At 39.9% G+C, this 19,754-nt stretch overlaps 2 protein-coding genes across 3 annotated transcripts; one reads left to right on the plus strand and one right to left on the minus strand.

Moving 5' to 3' along the window:
* Positions 1-2,263: 2,263 nt before the first annotated feature.
* Positions 2,264-8,725, minus strand: LOC137595138 (keratin, type II cytoskeletal 8-like). The gene is made up of 9 exons (XM_068315007.1): positions 8,214-8,725; positions 6,635-6,843; positions 6,004-6,064; positions 5,780-5,875; positions 5,476-5,640; positions 5,002-5,127; positions 4,658-4,878; positions 4,541-4,581; positions 2,264-3,572 (listed from the first exon to the last, which is right to left on the minus strand). Exons 1-9 carry the CDS (start codon positions 8,649-8,651, stop codon positions 2,791-2,793), a joined length of 2,139 nt encoding a protein of 712 aa, XP_068171108.1. The 5' UTR covers positions 8,652-8,725; the 3' UTR covers positions 2,264-2,790.
* A 5,622-nt stretch (positions 8,726-14,347) lies between these two features.
* Positions 14,348-17,902, plus strand: LOC137596018 (keratin, type I cytoskeletal 18-like). Of its 2 annotated transcripts, none has more exons than XM_068316425.1 (7): positions 14,348-14,884; positions 16,166-16,248; positions 16,450-16,606; positions 16,716-16,880; positions 16,962-17,087; positions 17,254-17,480; positions 17,609-17,902. In XM_068316425.1, the coding sequence occupies exons 1-6, from the start codon at positions 14,438-14,440 to the stop codon at positions 17,476-17,478; spliced, it is 1,203 nt and encodes a 400-aa protein (XP_068172526.1). In that variant the 5' UTR covers positions 14,348-14,437; the 3' UTR covers positions 17,479-17,480; positions 17,609-17,902. The 2 variants fall into 2 exon arrangements, with proteins under 2 accessions (XP_068172526.1, XP_068172525.1); XM_068316424.1 differs by having other exon boundaries at positions 17,254-17,474.
* The last annotated feature ends 1,852 nt before the right edge of the window (positions 17,903-19,754 follow it).

Below are 19,754 nucleotides of genomic sequence, written 5' to 3' on the forward strand. Positions count from 1 at the left end.
ACATACGGATGGTTTCTAGCAATCTGTAGCAGAGACATATAGAATGGATTACATTCATTGCAAAGTCTGCATCTGTACACACCAAGCTGTTGCCCTCAGGTGTGCTATGGAATGGGAGGGTCTGAGCATCAATCAGTCATAGCACAATAATTTTCCCATGTTAGTCTTGTCACTGCAGCCTCACCCCATGCCTCACACTTACTTAACCAAAGAATCCTTTGTATTTTGTCTCAGAATTTGTTCGTTAAAACATAGTTTTTCCGTAGTTTTCGCTAAAAAGTTTCATTCACAGTGGTTGTTCATGGGAAACAGAAGATCACACTATGGTCAGTCATATCTGCTACAACAAGAACAGTGTACAGAGGTTAATCCACAATGGAGAGAAGACTTTGCTGCATGGTTAAGCATCAGAATGTCATAGAGGAACAGCAGAAACTATTTACCACACCCAGTCTACAGGTTGATTGTACAAATGTTAGGGAATGAAAAAATGTTGCAACATCCTTCAGTAGAGAAGGCATTCATTAATTGCTACTGATGAAATGAGCAGCAGGAGGCTAGCCTTGTAAAACCAACAGGCCAAGGAGTACAGTAGTAGAAAAACGAGCAGTGCTGACACACCTATGTGCTGTATATACAGAACATATGACTGCTTGAGAAAGCAGATTCTTCTGCAAGGCAAACAATCAGTTTAACTCTCAAAAGACTCTCTAGCTTAACATCTCAGGTAAATAGTAATAGTAGATAAAAGTAAAAGTGGTGCTGGATAACATGAATTGTATTCCAGCAGAGAATGGTTCTTTTATAACAGAACATAGACCTTCTGACAAACATTCCATTTTATTCATTTAAACTCAATGATGCGTGATAAATGTGACTTTTTCATTCATCAGCTGCAAGATGAGATCACGACATCCTACAAAGCAAGACAGAAACTAGCTGCAAAAAAGTAAAGAGTAAAACTATAGAGGAATGCTGCGCTTCCAGTTACCGGAGCCGCCCTTTAAGACCTGTTGAAAAGAGAGTTTAGTTTCTTTCTGGTGAAATTTATGTCTATATAACTGATCTATAGTGGATATTATTGATGTTTAGCCTCTGTTGCTCACTCTTGTTATCTCACAGCATAGTCTCTTGTTCTTGCTAACAGACTATTTTAACTAAACTAAATTTATATAGACTATCTCCATTGAGACTTTTTCCCCCTATTTTGACAGCTCTGTGGGACTTGCTGACATTCTGTTTGCATATTTTTGTATCTGGTTGTTATCTAACTGCAGCGTTTTTTGCTTTGTTTTCAATTTTGTTAGAATCTTTATTTAAATTTAATCATTCTGCATGTGTTTTCTCAAGCTGCAGGTGTTGAACTACCATGATCAGAAATGCTAAAATTATGTCAATTTTCTCCTCATTGCCTTTTTATGCAGTCATCTGATCACTCACACTAACCCTCCCACTAAAATGCATCAACAGTGAGAATTCTGAGAGTTTTTGAGTTTTGCGCTGTGTTCTGTCCCAGACTTTGTGAGCACTTGTATAGCCGCCAGCACCACCTATAATTCGTGCTCAAACCTGTTCGTTCACCCTGGGCTGAGAAGTCCTCTTATGTAAGCATTTGCTGAGAGAAAAGTACCCTTCATTGAATATGTAACTGCACTGCACAGAGATCCTATTGAGCATTCCTGGATAGGACTTTGTTGTGGCATGTTTGATTTTAACTAACATAATGTTTCTCATTTGAACTGAACTGTAATTCATCTTTTTATATTTTTATTTTTATTTTACAGCAAATGCTTAAGGGTATCACAAAAATTGACTTGATGACCCTCAGATTACTTTGTAACAGGTGAGAACTTTTATTGGACAGATCCAGACAACAGCTGGTTGGAACATGTCAGGTGTTCTATATCAATATGTGAAATATCACTGAATCAATGCTGTTTAAGTCCATACACCCTTGTGTGTGTGTGTGTGTGTGTGTGTGTGTGTGTGTGTGTGTGTGTGTGTGTGTGTGTGTGTGTGTGTGCGTGCGTGCGTGCGTGCGTGCGTGCGTGCGTGCGTGCGTGCGTGCGTGCGTGCGTGAGTACTGTATCCAGTTGTTGACACAGTCTAACTAGACAGGACGCCCTACGGGCTGATTAGAATTTCCTCTTTTTACTCTTTAATGCCAAGATAAATAAAGTATGACTTTTAATTGAGGGTGCAACTACATAAAAACTGCACTGAAACTCATTTCCCAACAAAACACAGAAAACAACACAAAACACCTTTTTAAGGAAGATTTATTACAGAGCAAACAGGATTTCAGGAGCTGCACAGTAGCACATATGTAGAAGTCATGAAAACAGTTGTGACTTTCAGTTTGGCTTCAGCGTGAATTTGCTCAAATCATTCCGTGAAAAGTGCTCATTAATTTCAGGTTTCCATGCAGCGCATCACGTAGACCCAGTAGCAAGATGGAGCAGCTCAAACAAACATATACATCTACGCCACCTGCTGGCTATAATATTGTAGTGCAGTGTTCACTGACCAATGTGACTCCAACGCTTGACAGTGAAGACCTTTTCATATGTAACCCTGAAGACTTTTCAGAAACCTGAAAAAGACCCATTCAGTAGCACTTTTTTTCATTAATAACATCTCTCAGAAAACTGATTGGACCCCTCACAGCAGAGACACCCTTGATCACCCGCAAGAAAGACTTGATCATCAAAGAATGGGACAATAGGACAGAATAAGTGTGCTGTTTGTTAACCTGCAAAACTCCTGAACAATCAAATAAGGTCTAAAGCATTATTCCTCAGCCACTGCTTCAGACTCTGTCTGCTCTTGCTGCTCCTCCTTTGCAGCCGCAGCTTCAGTCTCCACCTCCTTTTGCTGCTCTTCCTTTGCAGCCACAACTTCAGACTCTTTCTGCTCTTGCTGCTCCTCCTTTGCAGCCGCAGCTTCAACCTCCATCTCCTTTTGTTGCTCCTCCTTTGCAGCCACAGCTTCAACCTCCGTCTCCTTTTGCTGCTCCTCCTTTGCAGCCACAGCTTCAACCTCCGTCTCCTTTTGCTGCTCCTCCTTTGCAGCCACAGCTTCAACCTCCGTCTCCTTTTGCTGTTCCTCCTTTGCAGCCACAGCTTCAACCTCCGTCTCCTTTTGCTGCTCCTCCTTTGCAGCCACAGCTTCAACCTCTGTCTCCTTTTGCTGTTCCTCCTTTGCAGCCACAGCTTCAACCTCCGTCTCCTTTTGCTGCTCCTCCTTTGCAGCCACAGCTTCAACCTCCGTCTCCTTTTTTTGCTCCTCCTTTGCAGCCACAGCTTCAACTTTTGTCTGCTGTTGCTGTACTTGTTTTGCAGCCACACTGTTGACCTCTGTCTGCTTCTGCTGTTTCTTCTCCTCAGCAGCTGGCTCCTTGATTTTTGTCGGCTTCTCTGTCTTGACCGTCATTGTTTCTGTACTCCTGATTATGATTGGTGCTTCTTCCAGTGCAGCTGCAGAGCCACTGTTGGCCCTGATTCCATCAAAGGAGATTCTGACGTAGGACGGGGTACGGGAGCTCTCCAGACCGTAGGCACTGTAATTCATAGCTGCACAAAAGTAAACGGCATCACTGATACAGATCTAGAGCAGTGAGAAAATACATGTACTATATTACTATTTTGTAGCTGTAAATGTTTTCAAAGGAGTTTCTAAACTTCAACAGGAGTGTGACAGAAAGACCAATTCAGGTGGTTCGTAGCTGGGGTTGCAGTGCTCACAGTTAACCATGCATGCATATGTTTTACAGTTCTTTACACCATATTTGGAATTTTACCTCTTTAACAGTGTTCAGTTCATCAGCACATCATTAATTAATGTTGCGTTTTATTGCTTTCCATGGCTTTTATACAAAATGCATATTTCATTCAGTCATTTATTCATTCGTCCATCCATCCATCCATCCATCCATCCATCCATCCATCCATCCATCCATCCATTCATTCATTCATTCATTCATTCATTCATTTATATATTGTCTTGAAGACAGATACTGCATAATTGTAATCATGTTGTTGCAGGAGCTTATAACAGCCGACATCAGGCGAGAGAAAGTGTTAGGATGCGATGCCAGCTCATCACAGAACTCCATGCATCTTTCCTTTTCAGTGATCTCTCATTCTCACTGTAATTGAAATCTCATTTAGAGTGACAATGTCTGTCCAATGTCATAACAATATTACAGCATTTTAGATGATATAAGAATTCATCAGATTTCAATTCAGCGGTTCAGGAGGCCATTAGAAACATGGAGTTTTTTCCTTGATCATGCTTAATGTTGGTCATGTCAATATTTCTATCAATTTAAGACACATTCTCTGTTTTTAATTTAGAAAATTCTTAGATAGCAGTAGCCAATTTTGACAGTATTAAAAAGCAATTATATATATCTGATATCTGGCAATCCACTGATGTTGCTGCATTATTGCTACAGGTTTTTTGTAATTATTTTATTGAATATTCAATTTATACTGCAATGTTCTTGAAACACAAACGCCGAGGTCAAACATTCACTTACAAGTCTGCTTGGATATAGTTGTCTTGATTCCAGTTGCTAGCCTGTAGAGAACCAAGCAGAGTGTCATTAGATACACACAATCATGCGTATGTTTTCTCTTCCACAGTAACACCTCACCTGCTTTCCTCCCCTTCCAAAAGTTTTCTGTAAGTGGCAATCTCAATGTCCAGAGCCAGCTTCACATTCATCAGTTCCTGGTACTGACGGACTTGAAGGGCCATGTCCTGCTTGGCTCTCTGGAGAGCGTCCTCCAGGTCTTTGATGCGGAGCTTGGCATCCTTCACTGCCAGCTCACCACGCTCTTCTGCCTCTGCAATTTGAGACTCCAAATTGGTTCGCTAAGAGTTGAGGAACGAATAAATTCATGAGTTCCAGATAAGGAATTAAAAGTAATCAAATCAAAGGAGTAAAAGTTATCACATATTCCTGTAAATAAAATATTGACAACATGTTAAACTCACCTGTGATTTAACCATTTCTATTTCAGACTGAAGCTTCATTATTATCCTGTTCAGGTCAGCAATTTCGGCCTTGGTGGACTTCAGATCATCGCCATAGTTGCCAACAGACTGCTGCATCTCTGCATACTGGTAACACAAGGACAAATCAGAACAAGAATCAAAATACAGTACATCATTTTAGATTTATTTTAGATTACTCTAAATTCTGGTGTCATTCTAGGTGTTTCCATATTCCAGATTGACTTGAATGAAAGAAGAAACATATTAATTGTTAAAGTGATGTGCATTCAGCGGATTTTTTTAGTGTCTAGCAACATTAAAAAAAATAAATAAATAATAATTTGAGTGGAATTACACATATTTTTCAGTTTCAAAAACATAAAAAACAGAAGTTAGCTGGCGGTACTGTTCTCACAGGTCATGGATGGACTGTGGCCATAAAACTTTCATTCAAAAGAAAAAGAATGGACTCACTTTTGTCTTGTACCATAACTCAGCCTCTGCCCTGCTTCTGTTAGAAATGTCTTCATACTGGGCTCGCACTTCAGCAATGATGGCATCCATATCAAGGTCACGGGTGTTGTTCATCTCTACAACCACAGATGTGTCCTTGATCTGGCCCTGCAGCTCTTGGATCTCCTACATTATATGAACATACATTGAACATCAGCAGAGAAAAATTGGGGGAGGGGATTTGGTATATACTCTTTTTTTTAGATGATATATATAGATCAATCCATTATGCATTTAAGAGCCACCAAAAATGAAGGTTTATTACTGCATTGTATATCTGCCTCAGGAACTCGATCTCATCATTGAGTCCATCCAACTTAGCTTCCAGCTCTATTTTGATCATGTAGGCTGCATCTGTGTCCTGAGCAGGATAAGGTAAGTAGAATATCCATTGTCACATGCAGGTCCAACACAGAGGTGCAAAAGTTATACTGTGTGGCCTCAGTCCACTGGTGAAGATTAATTATATGTTAGAAAAGATAAACTCACCTTCTTTAGGAGGACAAAGTTGTTTTCACACTCATTGCGTTTGAGGATCTCATCTTCATACCTGGAAATGAATATAAGTTTTCAAATGCATATCTTCCCTTTAAGTCACAGTGGATTTTACAAGTGTATTACTGTCATCTGATTGAAATGGAGATGCACATGTATTTAAGCCTTCATAACACTTTACGTAACATTGGAAATCTACTAAGGTTTTATGAATGTTTTGATTTTCGCAGACATAAAACTAACACTGGTGTATTTAATTCAACATGGTGAGCCTGTTAGCTCTTGACTTCTTGACTAGTTTTACATTCAGCAGACATAAAGTATCATAAGTTTATAGTTGGAGCTGTGTCGCTCTGTTTTGGTCGATACAAACTGTTCAGGTCAATCATATATTTATTAACCATAGTTATATGTTCATGAGTACTGTTGGCTTATAAAAGTTTTAACTATAACTGTGGTTATAGTTAAGCGTAAAGTGGTTATAGCTCATGAAAAGGATACTGTCAAGATGGGTTCATGTTGTGGACTGTTTATAACTAGCAGTACAATGGGGGGGGGGGGGTTATTGGTAACATTAAATTATCAACAGGATAAAACTAAATGTTGCAAATGTTATTTCACTCACTTGTTTTTGTAGTCCTCAACCTGGTCTGATGTGTGTTGGAGTTCGGAGTCAAGTTTGAGTTTCTCATGACCCAAGTGATCCAGCTGCTTTCTTAAATTGGTAATGTAGGCTTCAAACATGGCGTCAATGTTAGAATGAGATGCAGTCTCTTCCTGCACAAGTTTCCACTTTGTTTCAAGCATTTTGTTCTGCTGCTCTAGGAAGCGTACCTGCAGACAAAAATGAATAACCAATATGGCAGATGGTTATAGTCATGTTTTAGACTCGATATATAAATGTGAATAAATGTACGGATGATAAATTTATATTATTATAATTTATGGAGAGAATGATGGCATGTCAAGAGAAGGTGGAAGTCACTCAGAGAACATGAATGGATTCACTTTGTTTGCTGATGGACAAAGAAACCCCTGAAGATGGACTGACGACTTGAACTTCTCTCACCTCCAACTCTGTCAGAACATCCCATCAGTTACTACTCATTCAGCTGAAATCCATAATGCTGCATTTCAACACAAAGGCCAACTGTCTCCTGGCTGTGACACTGTTTGCACCCTTTACAACTGTTCTATTGAAAACTTTGACCTTGGGTGGGGACCTGGGTTGGTCCCTGCTACCACTTAGCAAATATAAGGGGAGATACATAGCTCTGCATGTATGCTCCATACCATGGTGGTATATAAAGCAGAGGGTTGGTCTGTTGTTTTACGATCAGAAGGAAGAAGTCAGAGTGTGACTGATTTATGCTTGAAGTTGTATCACTACTCCAGGCTTGATCCTTAAACAGCAGCAATGGTTGGTGTCTAAGGAATCTGACTAATCTGTCATGGTGATGAGAGCTAACTCCTCTCTGCAGATACACTTTAGGATTCTGCGACTATGATGGCTCATGCTGCTGTCAAGATGAAGACTTCCTCGATTGTTGTACAGCCTCAGGAACTGGGTGTTGTTCAGACTCAGGCTGTGGTGGACACATGCTGCACTACATTATGTACAACAGCCGTCCTATGTAATTTATGTTTCCTCAGTTACACCCACTGTTACGCTCTACATGTTGTTCAGTACAAGAAAAAAATCAACCACACAATTTTGCACAAGAGGAATACAAAATATATAAATATTTTTTCCTTTTATTTTTACAACCACTGTAAAAATTGCTTAGATTGCGACGCACCCGGCCCCCAAGCAATCTCACCTGAAGGTAGAATCATGAATGAAAACATTGTTCAAAGTAGTCTTTTTCTTTTGCAGAATCACAGTGCATGACTTGCAGGCTGCTAAGTGATGCAGCTTTCACAAAGTTTTCTGCAGATGTTGCCCATATTGGAATCAAACCCCTTTGACCTGGGGCTAGCTTGGCTAGTATTACACATGATTTCCTTTGTGATTCTAGATTGATTTCTGTGGAATTTAATATCCTCACACCAACAGGCATGGTAACCTCCAGAAATAAAACCCAGAAAGAACATACAGTAGGTGATGTTTGTGTGTAGTTTTCCCCATACAGCTCTAATGTCATAAAGAACAGCATGTTCTGCTCAGACAGTAATGTATGTATCTCAGACTGTGGTTGACTAACCTTGTCTATGAAAGATGCAAATCGGTTGTTCAGGGTCTTGATCTGCTCCTTCTCCTCAGTGCGGACCATATGGATGGTGGGGTCAATCTCCAGGTTCACGGGGGCCAGTAAGTTCTTGTTTATGGTCACCGCAGTGATGGGGGGAACAACTTCATTGGCAATGCCACCTCCAAAACCGCCACCAAAGCCCAGGTAGCCAAACTCCATTCCTCCTCTCGGCCCTGGCCCCCCAGCACCATACCCACCAGCCACTTTAAACCCCCCAGCACCCATGGCTGCACCACCGCTGCTCACACCCCCATAGGAATTGCGAACAGACAAGCTCTGCCTTCCACCACCCACACCATGGTCACCATAGTTAGTGAAGGAGCTACTACTGAAGCCCTTGGAAGGGCCTCTGGAGGAGTAGGTGCTGGTCCTCACGGCGATCACAGACATGGTTGCAGACTGTGTCTGTAGTACGGAGGTGGAGCAAGAGAACAGCCTCTGCAGGAGGAGAGAGAGTCGGGGCGATAGACCCACGCCTGTCCCTGCAGCTCTTTATTAGAGCAGGGGAGGAACCCTGCTGAGATTTGATTGGCCAGTGTCTTCAACAGGGGGGTAAAGGATATAGAGTGGGGGATTGAGGGAATGGCAGAGAAGAAAATCTCATCATGTTCCAATATTTTAGCACAAAAGGTTTCCTAGTTAAAGTACAAGAGTTACATAAGACCCTGTGTGTCAGTTTCTATAAAAAGACAACAGAAAGCACTGGAGTGAGGAGAATTCTACCCACCTCTACGATGATCCTGAAAAGGCGTTTTCTATTATTTAAATATGGAAGGACTTTATCTCATAATGACAATGCCTTACTGTACTCACTATGCATATTTCTGCACTCCCTTCCAAACCCCACAAAAAGTCCAACCTTGGGTATAATGAACAAGCTCATAATTTTATGAGCCTCTTTCCTACTTTGGAGGTGTTCTCATAGATGTGACATATTACAGAGTAAATTGTGGTTGCCCAGTGTGATGTACTTCAAGTGCTTTGTGGCCAATGATAATATGTCTCATAATTGTGCTAGAACCAGATTTACACACTGAATATTTCCACTGTGTCCATTAGGATTTAAAAATGTAAAACAAAAAAGAAATGTGTGATTAACAAAAAGTGTTGTTTTTTTTAACAAATATCATCGTCTAAATCTCCAAAAGTGAAACCTTGTTTTTAAACGTGCATGTATAAGGTGTAGGTATGCAGCATGCTGGACGTGTCTATTATTAGCTGTGAACACACACACACACACACACACACACACACACACACACACACACACACACACACACACACACACATACACACACACACACACACACACACACTGGAGTACTGATGAACATTCCGACCATATCAGCCAGTTAAAAGCAACTTTCTTTCACTCCAAACCCCACCTTGGTCTTAGATAGATGGATGGATGGATGGATGGATGGATGGATGGATGGATGGATGGATGGATGGATGGATGGATGGATGGATGGATGGATGGATGGATGGATGGATAGATAGATAGATAGATAGATAGATAGATAGATAGATAGATAGATAGATAGATAGATAGATAGATAGATAGATAGATAGATAGATAGATAGATAGATAGATAGATAGATAGATAGATAGATAGATAAACATTTGTCGTTTTCCAGGGTGTGATTGGCAGATTGTTCACACCTCCTGCTCTTGTGATCTTCTGCTACCAATCATCCAGTCACGTCTACCTGGTGTCTTCAGTATTTACACCTTGGCTCTCAGCCATGTCTTTTCCAAAAACACCTGTTGCACACGGTCGTCAGGGGAGACACTCATGTGATTCTTGAGTGCTTACCTGTCTGATCATGTATCCTCGTCTCTTCTGCTTCAGGTCTTTCCACTTCATGTTCCAGTCGCATGGATTTCTGTTTGCTCTCAGTGACCTTTTTAAAAAAAAAAAGATTTATTCTTTTTTTTTTACATACACTATCACCTGCCAGTTCTGCTGTCTAACTAGTCTGCTCTTCATCAGTATTTCTTGGACATTGCTAATATAATTTTAATAAACTTTTCATCAATGACTGTATTCTGCATTTTGAGTCCAGTGATCCCTGAGAAACAACAAAACATTTCAAACTGTGGAAACATGATTCACTAGTCGCTGCAGAATTGTGACTCATGATTTTTCCTGGGAAGTTTCATAATTTTTACCTGATTTGCACCACAATTAACACCTCGCTGCCAAAACCATTTTTATTGACACCTTTATTCCTTTGTTTTCAAGGATTTATGTTTTATGATTTAAACACCAGCACACTGTTTACCAACTAAGGAAAATAGCAAATTCCCAAGGTGTCATGCTGGGTGGAAAATAAATCTGAGTGGGCACATATTGTGGAAAATACACATTAACTTTTGAGAAAGTTTTAAATGTTTTGGAGCAGTCGGATCCTGTTTGGCTTGGCTTTTCTCAAACAGTGACGTGACTCTTCACAATGGACCTGCTGTACTAAACTTGGAGGCGACCATATATGTACAAATCAACCAGTCCTTGTTTGCTTAACTAGGCCTATCCAACATGCCCAAACCAAAGGACAGAGGTCTATTATTCACAACTGCTTGCTTTCAATCTTTCTGTATGACACAAATAAGATGCTAAAAGAAGACGCTGCCCTTCTCTGACCCCTAGTCTCTTCAGAAGCAAGTGATGCTTGGGTTTGTATTAAGCTGCTACGTGACAAAGCAAGCTAAGAATGTGCTGAGGGGAACACGTACCTGCTATAAGACGGAGGGGAGGTGGAGTGAGAGGATGAGCGAGTTATACAGATATGAGAATATACCATAATATACGGTCAGGTCAGAGACAAAAAGCAGTCCTGTTTCACAACTTCTAACGAATTGCAATGTACAATATGAATCACATATGAACATGTACAAATAGTTCTAAGAAGGGTGGGACGGCAATGATGGCGACATGACGTCTGACTGTGTTTCTAAATTATAATATGGTTATAATGAAATGATGCCTGCCATTAAAGGCAACAGTTAAAGAGAAAGATAAACTTCTAAAATAATTTAAATAACTAATTTGTTAAGAATATAATAAAGTAATGTGTGATTGTAATGTGCTGGAGTACAATCCCAAGCCCTGACACCTATCAGTAAAATCAGTTGTAAAACTTACTTCCTGCTTCCACCAATAATGCCTGCACAAACATCTTCCACTGCTAACACAAATGAAGCTCAGGCCTGTTGAGAGTTTAACAGAGGGAGTGTGCATAAACCCCTTTTTATGAGTAAAAGGAGAGCGGTACAAAATGCTATTATTCAATGTTCTTCTTTCTGTTGTAGTTTTGCTTGCTCTGAGAAACTACACCTCCTGGTGGCAGGAATGGGAAACCTATTTTCAGCCCTGAAAAGGAGTTGTGGTCACTCAGGGTCAGCACAGATGCTCTTTCTTTTCGGTCTCATCCATTGAACTTGATACATATCAGAGAATGTTGATGATTCTTCCATCTCAACTACATGAGGAAGGGTTTAAATATTTACTGCAGTCTTTCCCCATAAAATAAATTCAGATGAATTAGGTGGTCACTTCACCTTCATGATGGAGACTTATTTTTGAACTTATAAACTCTCTAAAGATAAGAGTATGTATTTTCACTTGTATTTTTATTGAAAGATGAATATAATATTAACGTTATATTGACGTTTATTAAATTCAGTCTTCTAAAAAAAATAATCCTTTGAGTCTACGTGAGAAAGGGGAGTGGAGTGACTCCAACGGTTCCAAGTCACTGCTTGTTTTATGTCTTCCTGTGAAATGGCTTTGAGCTAGAAATGGATTTGACATCCTACAGAGAAAACGCCTCTCAGTTAGACAGCAGTGTGACTCCTAAACATTACTGGCCTATAAAACTGGAAAAGAGATGGGCTTTACAAAGATGAACAAAGTGAGCCTATTGATGTATTTTTAACATTATGGATAAGCCGAGGGATGTTCAGGAATGGAAGGAAGAATGTCTGGTAAGAATATACTTCTCATTTCTTTATAAGTATAGATGCTCACACATATATTGTATTTTTTATATGAGCATGTGAGAACTCTTTTTCTGCAGTGAAGTTGGAAAAAGAGGAACAAAACTCAAACGGGGAGGGAAGTAAAGATCATTCAAGGCTACTCTAGGCCGATGAAGGTAATTATCTCACAGTCCAGACTTTGTCAATCCCATAAACTCCTGTGGTGTTTTCCAGATTCCTGTTGTGTGTGGCTCTGACTCAGCAACTTTTTTCCTGTGTTCTTTTTCCTTTTTATTGCCTGTTGGAAAGTAAAATCTGAGTAGCTGCTGTTCATCAACAAATATTTTTTTATGTGATCATCAGGTATAAGAATTATTGAAAATTCTAATTTAAAAGCAGGAGATTTTTAAAAAATATGCAAGTTTACTAGATTTTGCATGTTATATAAAAATTATCTGGTAAACATGCATTACTTTTCTGTTTTCTTTTTTTGTATTTCTGCAAACTCACGTTGAAACAAATAAGATACTGTACAAGCTAATTGAGATGGTGTCATGAGATATGAGTCATGCTGATTTAATTTCTCTATTAAACAAACTTCTCTCTCTCAAGGATCAAAGTTATTGGTGTTTCTTTGCTTTACTTTTTGTGATGTATGTTTTCTTCATGTTGAGTCTCACTGAAAGAGAAGTAAATTGCAGGAGCTGTTGTTGTGAACCATAAGAGACAATGCAACTTGATCAACCATGAGGATGACATAAGCATCAGGAAAGAAAAGAAGTAGGTTGTGTGAAGCTCAGGAGGTTGTTTAAGCCTTTGCCAGATTTCCCCTGGGGGTGATTTATTTTGTTACCCCATTCTCTGGGGCCCAGTGTGAACATCTTCTTTGAGCAGAACTTAAAACCTGTGTGAGCTTTTCTGTGCTGCTATTGTCTTTCAGATAAATGATGCAAAGGCTTCCCCTTCTTTTTTTCCTGTTCTGCAGTGAATCACTTCATGTAGGAATATAAGGTCAGAATTAGATTATCAGCATGAAGTTTAGTCACTATGAAGCAACAAAATGTTGAAAAGAGTAGAAGTAGCACTAAAGCATTGAAGAGTAATCAAAGGTTGTTTTCCTTGCTTGTAACACATCAGATAATCCACTGTGAACTGATCTAATCACCTGCAGTATGATTGGAGAATGAGGCCAGTTTTTCTGCCCTTTCAACAGTATTCAATACGAGGTGCTATTGACTTTCTTTCTGTCTTTGTGCATTCCATCTCTTCTCATGTTCTCTATGTACACTGAAAGCCTGGGTGTAGGTTAACAGTGTGGCAGATTTCATTGTTGACACGATTCATCGTGACTTTCTGGAGAATTTTTTAATTATTGCAGCTTTTTGGATATTCTTCCATTAAAAAAAACAGTAAAAATTTCTCTCATAACAGCTTTCAGATTCAGAAGTTAAAGTCATGCTGCAGTCCCTAAATCATTTTTAAGTGCATAAAACAACATGTTTCCCTCCCTCTCTGTGTTTCAGCTGCAGGAATCTGTGCTACAGCTGCCTTATCACACTTGAGTTGAGTCTAAAGAGGAAGATTGGAAAGATCTGTTTATTTTGGGGCCTGGCTCACCACAAACTGAGACGCTATGCAATCTGTAGATATTATGGCTTTGAGACTCAAACCAAAGGAATTTGGTTGCATATTTACAAAGTGAAGCTCAGTTTTAAAGGATTCCTCCACTGTTAACGGATGGGTTAACTTGTACTCCATTTTCTCACAGTTGAATCATGTCCTTTACTCTGTCTAACACGTTTATTAATGCTTTCTTTAATTTGCTGAAGAATGTGTTTTTACGTGATCTACATAGATCTGTTGGAAAACCTCATTTGTTCTGGATGAACAAAAGTGAACGTTTTTTCACAGCAGAAAAATGCCTCACAGATTCCCATGGAGACAGAATATACACTGTGAAAAGAGGAACAAATGGGTGAATGAGAGCCTGAGAGTTCAGGGAGGGGGAGCAGGAAAAGAGGACTGGGGCGATGTTCAAGTGGGCAGGGACTGAAAGACCAGCTGTGATTGAAGGAGAGAAGTGGGAGTATAAGTTCCCCACTTTCCACTGCCAGCATCACACTATAAGCCAGCCAGCACCGAGTCTCCATCTTACTTTTCATCTCATTCTCTCTCGTGACAAAACTTCTTCAAAATGACCTCTAGACGGATCAACGTGCAGCAGACTCCCTTCTCCCACATCTCCATGACCCGTTCCACACCACAGTACCGCTCTGCCAGCGTTTATGGTGTTACTGGTGAACATGGCGTCCGCATTTCCACCGGCCTGCCGACTAGTTTACGATCTGCTCCCCCACTGGCATCTTCATCTACTTCCTTCAAGCTGAGCAGTGGGATGGGTGGTGGAATGGGCACCAGTGGATCCATGGCAGCTGGCGCAGGTGCTGGGATCATTGGCAACGAAAGGGGAGCTATGCAGAACCTGAATGACCGCCTGGCCAACTACCTGGAGACAGTGAGGAACCTGGAACAGGCCAACAAGGAGCTGGAGATGAAGGTCATGCAGGCTCTGCAGAAGGGAGGAGGCAACATGAAAGACTACAGCAAGTATGATCCCATCATCGATGACCTGCGCAGACAGGTAAGCTTGGCAATAAATAACAATTGATAGTATGAATGGGAAATGTCTTTTTGCAACACTTTGCATCAGCCAACAATGGTTGATATGACTGAGACATGAAATAAAAATAATAGTGTTAAAGTTTTGTTCATTGAATATGACAGCATTCTTCAGCACAGTCAGTGACTCAAGTCCAGGCCTACCTGTGTAATAATTTATCTCCAACTGCCGATAATGCTTTTGCTGAGATGAGCCACATTTCCCTTCTATGTTATCAAATTTCTTGCGAGAGAATGCAGGGTGTGGTTGCTGAGTTTTAACCCTCCCCCAAACCAATTCATGCCCACAACTAAAATGAATCACCAGCATGAGGGGAGCATGGGAGCCAGACTCAAAAGCTCCCAGACAACCCTCATCAGGAAAAAGCATTTCCAAATGGCCCTGTTTGTAAATGGTGGTTCAACAAGCATTCCTTGGTGTAGGAGGGCCTCAATGTAAAACAGATGTCTGGTTATTACACACACACAACACACACACACGCACGCACGCACACACACACACACACACACACACACACACACACACACAAACACACACACACACACACACACACACACACACATAGACACACTCTCAAAAGCTCTTGGATTGCCAAAAAATGTGTGTGCATGAGCGTACTGCTTGTATAACAATGATCTTCAGTCAGCAGAGTCAAATGTCACATTGTTCTGTGGACTCCAGAAGTTCCGTGCATATAATGGCACATTGATGGTGGCACTAAGGGACGAGTATAAACCCTTTCCTGCGAGGCAGGATATAAATGCCACATCAAAACTTTGAAAAAACCCACAAACACATTGCTCGAAGTACATGCTGGGAAATACAGCACAAACACAATGGGGGAAACAGAGGGAAGAAAAAAGTATGTATGACTTATTCTGAGAGGAAACCATTTTTTCCAACTAAACTAAAAAAAAACAGATCCAGATTTGGCACTGGAGCATCCCCCGTTTCCTGTCCTTCATTCTGTGGTTCCTCTTTCCACTGAATGCATCTGTAGACATGAGACTGTTGTCTTAATGTGAAATTTTATTATGCCTTTTCTGTTTAGATAAATTAAGTAGGATTAAAATCATAGGTTTAATTCTTCAGTTGTGTGAAACATAAAGGCAAATACAGAGGGGACCAATAAGTTTCACATTTCTAATCAGTTAAATTAGACCACAAAATCATGTTTGACCTGTACTGGTTAAAAATACCATCAAAATTCTCTTTATTAAACTTTCTTTTTTTTTGGTCCAGATCTTCGATAAGATTGCGGAGAATGCCCGTTTTGTGCTGCAGATCGACAATGCCCGTCTTGCTGCTGATGACTTCAAAGTAAAGTATGTTGAGTTCAGTTTATTCTCTTTACTACATAAATATGGCATGTTTAAGCTCACGCGCCATGTTGTAATAAATCACACTCTTTGCAAATACAAACCTGTGCAGACTTTATAGTGTGCATACGGTTTAGTGCAAACAAGATTTGCCACATTGAAACCAACTTATTCTGGAGAAATAATGGACTCTGTGCTCTCCTTTAGGTTCGACAATGAGACGGCAATCCGGCAGTCTGTGGAGGCCGACATTGCTGGCCTGAAAAAAGTCATAGATGACACCAACTTGTCCAGGATGAACATTGAGACCGAGATTGAAGCTGTGAAGGAGGAACTGGCCTACCTAAAGAAGAACCATGAAAACGTGAGAAAACAGAAATCCCACACAAGTCATACTTTGCTATATTTGAGCAGTGACTCGAAATCACAGCTCCTGCTGGTTTTGTGCATTTCTTCTTTCTGTTGTCTTATAGGAGGTGATGGAGATGAGGAATCAGATCTCCCAGTCAGGCGTGCAAGTGGATGTTGATGCTCCCAAGGGTCAAGACCTTTCCCAGGTCATGGAGGATATGAGGACCAACTATGAGAAAGTTGCTATGAAGAATGCAGATGACCTCAAAAGATGGCATGAAAATCAGGTGAAGACATCTTTAAAAGGGTAATTGTTTACACAGTAGGTATTTGATTTGTTGGCTAACACATTTTTCCCTTCTCCTTAGATGGTGGAAGTTCAGATGCAGGTATCACAAAACACAGAAGCCCTCCAGGGAGCCCAAATGGAGATAGGCGACTTAACCCGACAGATACAGACCCTGGAGATTGAACTTGCATCGCAACAGAGCTTAGTAAGCATTCATTTTACAAGCATTTATTATTTTGCTTTGGCTAATTTTCGTGTGTATTTGACAACGCCCCCTGAGAGTTAAACTTTCCCATGCTGTCTCTCAAGAGACCAAAATGGACCTTTTTGCATGCCTTTGATTCCTCCTTTTTATTGTCTTCCTTTAACAGAAAGCATCTTTAGAAGACACATTAAAGAACACAGAGCTACGAAACAATATGGAAATGGAGAAGTATAATTCCATTGTTATTCATCTGGAGGAGGAGCTGACCAAACTGCGTGCAAATATCCAGCAACAGACCCAAGAATATGAAACACTACTCAACATGAAGATGAAACTTGAGGCTGAAATTTCCACTTACACGGGTCTGCTGGATGGTGGAGACTTCAAGTAAGAGTTAAGAAGATTTTATGGATTCTATAATTTATTGTATCTTCACATGAAGTGAGGCGGCAGTTCCAGTTAAATCACATGACACATTAATGTTTTTAAAATCAAAAGTGTTTCATTTGTATTTTACACAGGCTCCAGGATGCACTGGATGAGCTGGCAGCCACAAAGTAATCTGGATTGAAGAATATGGGACGGCCCCAACAAAAAAAAAGCAAAAACAGATGTACCAGAAATTCCATTATGAAAAAAAAAACATTCTTAGCTAATCAACTACAGTCAATTTTAATTTAAAATGGTAAACCATCTAATTTTATCAGTTATGAACAACTGCATTTGACTCTGATGTGAAAACACACCAATTTTATAAGCAACCATTGATGTGAGAGCAAAATGAAAGTGAATAAAACCACCTACCAAATCAGTCACCACTCTTGTATTTCTTGTTGTTGCATAATGGGTTTTGTAATGATTAATCCGATTAACTACATTAAAGTTGAAAGGAATTGCATGGTTTTATTGATGATCTATCATCTTAGAACGTTATTGCTAATAAATAACATGATTTTAATTCTAATGATGTTTGGTCACTAAGATACGGCAGCGTAGAGCTGCCAGACCAAGAAAATAAAAACCGGGACGTATCACGTTATTTCGTGATACGTATCACGTTATTTCGTGATAGTATCACGTTATTTTGTGATACGACTTTTTCAAAGTGGTTTTATTTACTGTCTGCTGGCCATCAGTAAATCAAGGCTCCTTTACATGATGCCATTGAATTATATTTCATGCTTGGCTTGAGACATGGTGAGATTTTACAGTTATTGGGCTCCGTGGATGAAATTTATATAAGCATGCGTACCCTAACACGACATTTGAAAAATATGGGGCTATACCGGAGGAAAAACGAGTCGGACCCTCTTGAGGTAGCGTCGTTCCTCATTGATGAGCTGGAGGGCCACGGCCGGCTGCATGGATACAAGCTCCATCATCTCAACATAACATCTTATCACAAAATAACGTGATACGTATCACGAAAAAACGTGATACATATCACGAAATAACGTGATACGTATCACGAAATAACGTGATACTATCACGAAATAATGAGATACGTATCACGAAATAACGTGATACGTCCCGGTTTTTATTTTCTTGGTCTGGCAGCTCTACGCTTCCGTACTAAGAGGCTGAAGAATTTATTTTAAAAAAGAGCAGTTAATTTAAGGAGTCAAATACTTTCTTTTCTCTCTGTTTCTGAGTCATTCCAGTACAACAACGTACAAAAGGCGACAGATCAGATAAAGTTTTCTTACTGAAGAGTCATTTCCTGTCTGTCACATTGATACCACCCCTTCGGAAAAGAGTGTTCTTTCCAGTGGGAGAAATGAACACAGATTATGACCGTATGATTATCCTACAGTTACCAAAGCAAATATTGGACCCATTTGTCATCAGTTACGTGTTTTTCAATCATTCTGATACTAAAATTACATTTTTATATCAGAAAATGTGGTAAATAAACTTTGAACTTTGCTGTCAGATTTGATTTATAAACTACATACACATGTATGCAAAAAAGGTGAATGTAGTTTCTAGGTAAACTTTGGAGTTTATAGTATACATAATATAAAGGGAGATTTTGTGGTCCTTCACAGGAGCTCTGAGAAAAGGGAAGTTACAACTTCTGTGGAATGGAAAAAGGGAGGAAACAGGAATTTTTCAAATTGATATCAATGTCTAAAATAAATACATTGAATGAATACTGTCTATCTTGCATCATTTATGAAGAATTGATTTACAAATATATTTTTGAAAAATTCTTATAATAAGTAAACAAACTGTGGCAAACATTAAATAGCATTTTAAGAGGCTAAGCCAACCTTTAAGCCGCTACGGTATTCCACCACACTTTTGTGAATGACACACTGATACGGTTCCCTGTAATCAAAAGTCCAACATGCCACTTTATGCTGGATTGTTCTGTTTTATTTCCATTACGTTTCTCAGTTGACTCGACCAACAGTTAACATCAAATGGTAAAACATTCAGAGTTCAGCGTTCAAAAAACTGTTAATAATTCTAGACAGAAATCAAACCCGCCGGACATTGGTTTCTACTTACATCTGAGCACCAGTTATTCCCAGGAGACCCAGTACATCATTTGGTTTCTACAGGGGGACAACCCTGTCAGTATTTTTCTCACAGGTAGCCTATACAGTAGTCTATTCTGCTTGTGCAAGCTTTCAACCTGACCCAAATTATCGTCAGTCTCGA

The sequence above is a fragment of the Antennarius striatus genome, chromosome 5 (assembly GCF_040054535.1).
Source record: "Antennarius striatus isolate MH-2024 chromosome 5, ASM4005453v1, whole genome shotgun sequence".
NCBI lineage: Eukaryota > Metazoa > Chordata > Actinopteri > Lophiiformes > Antennariidae > Antennarius > Antennarius striatus.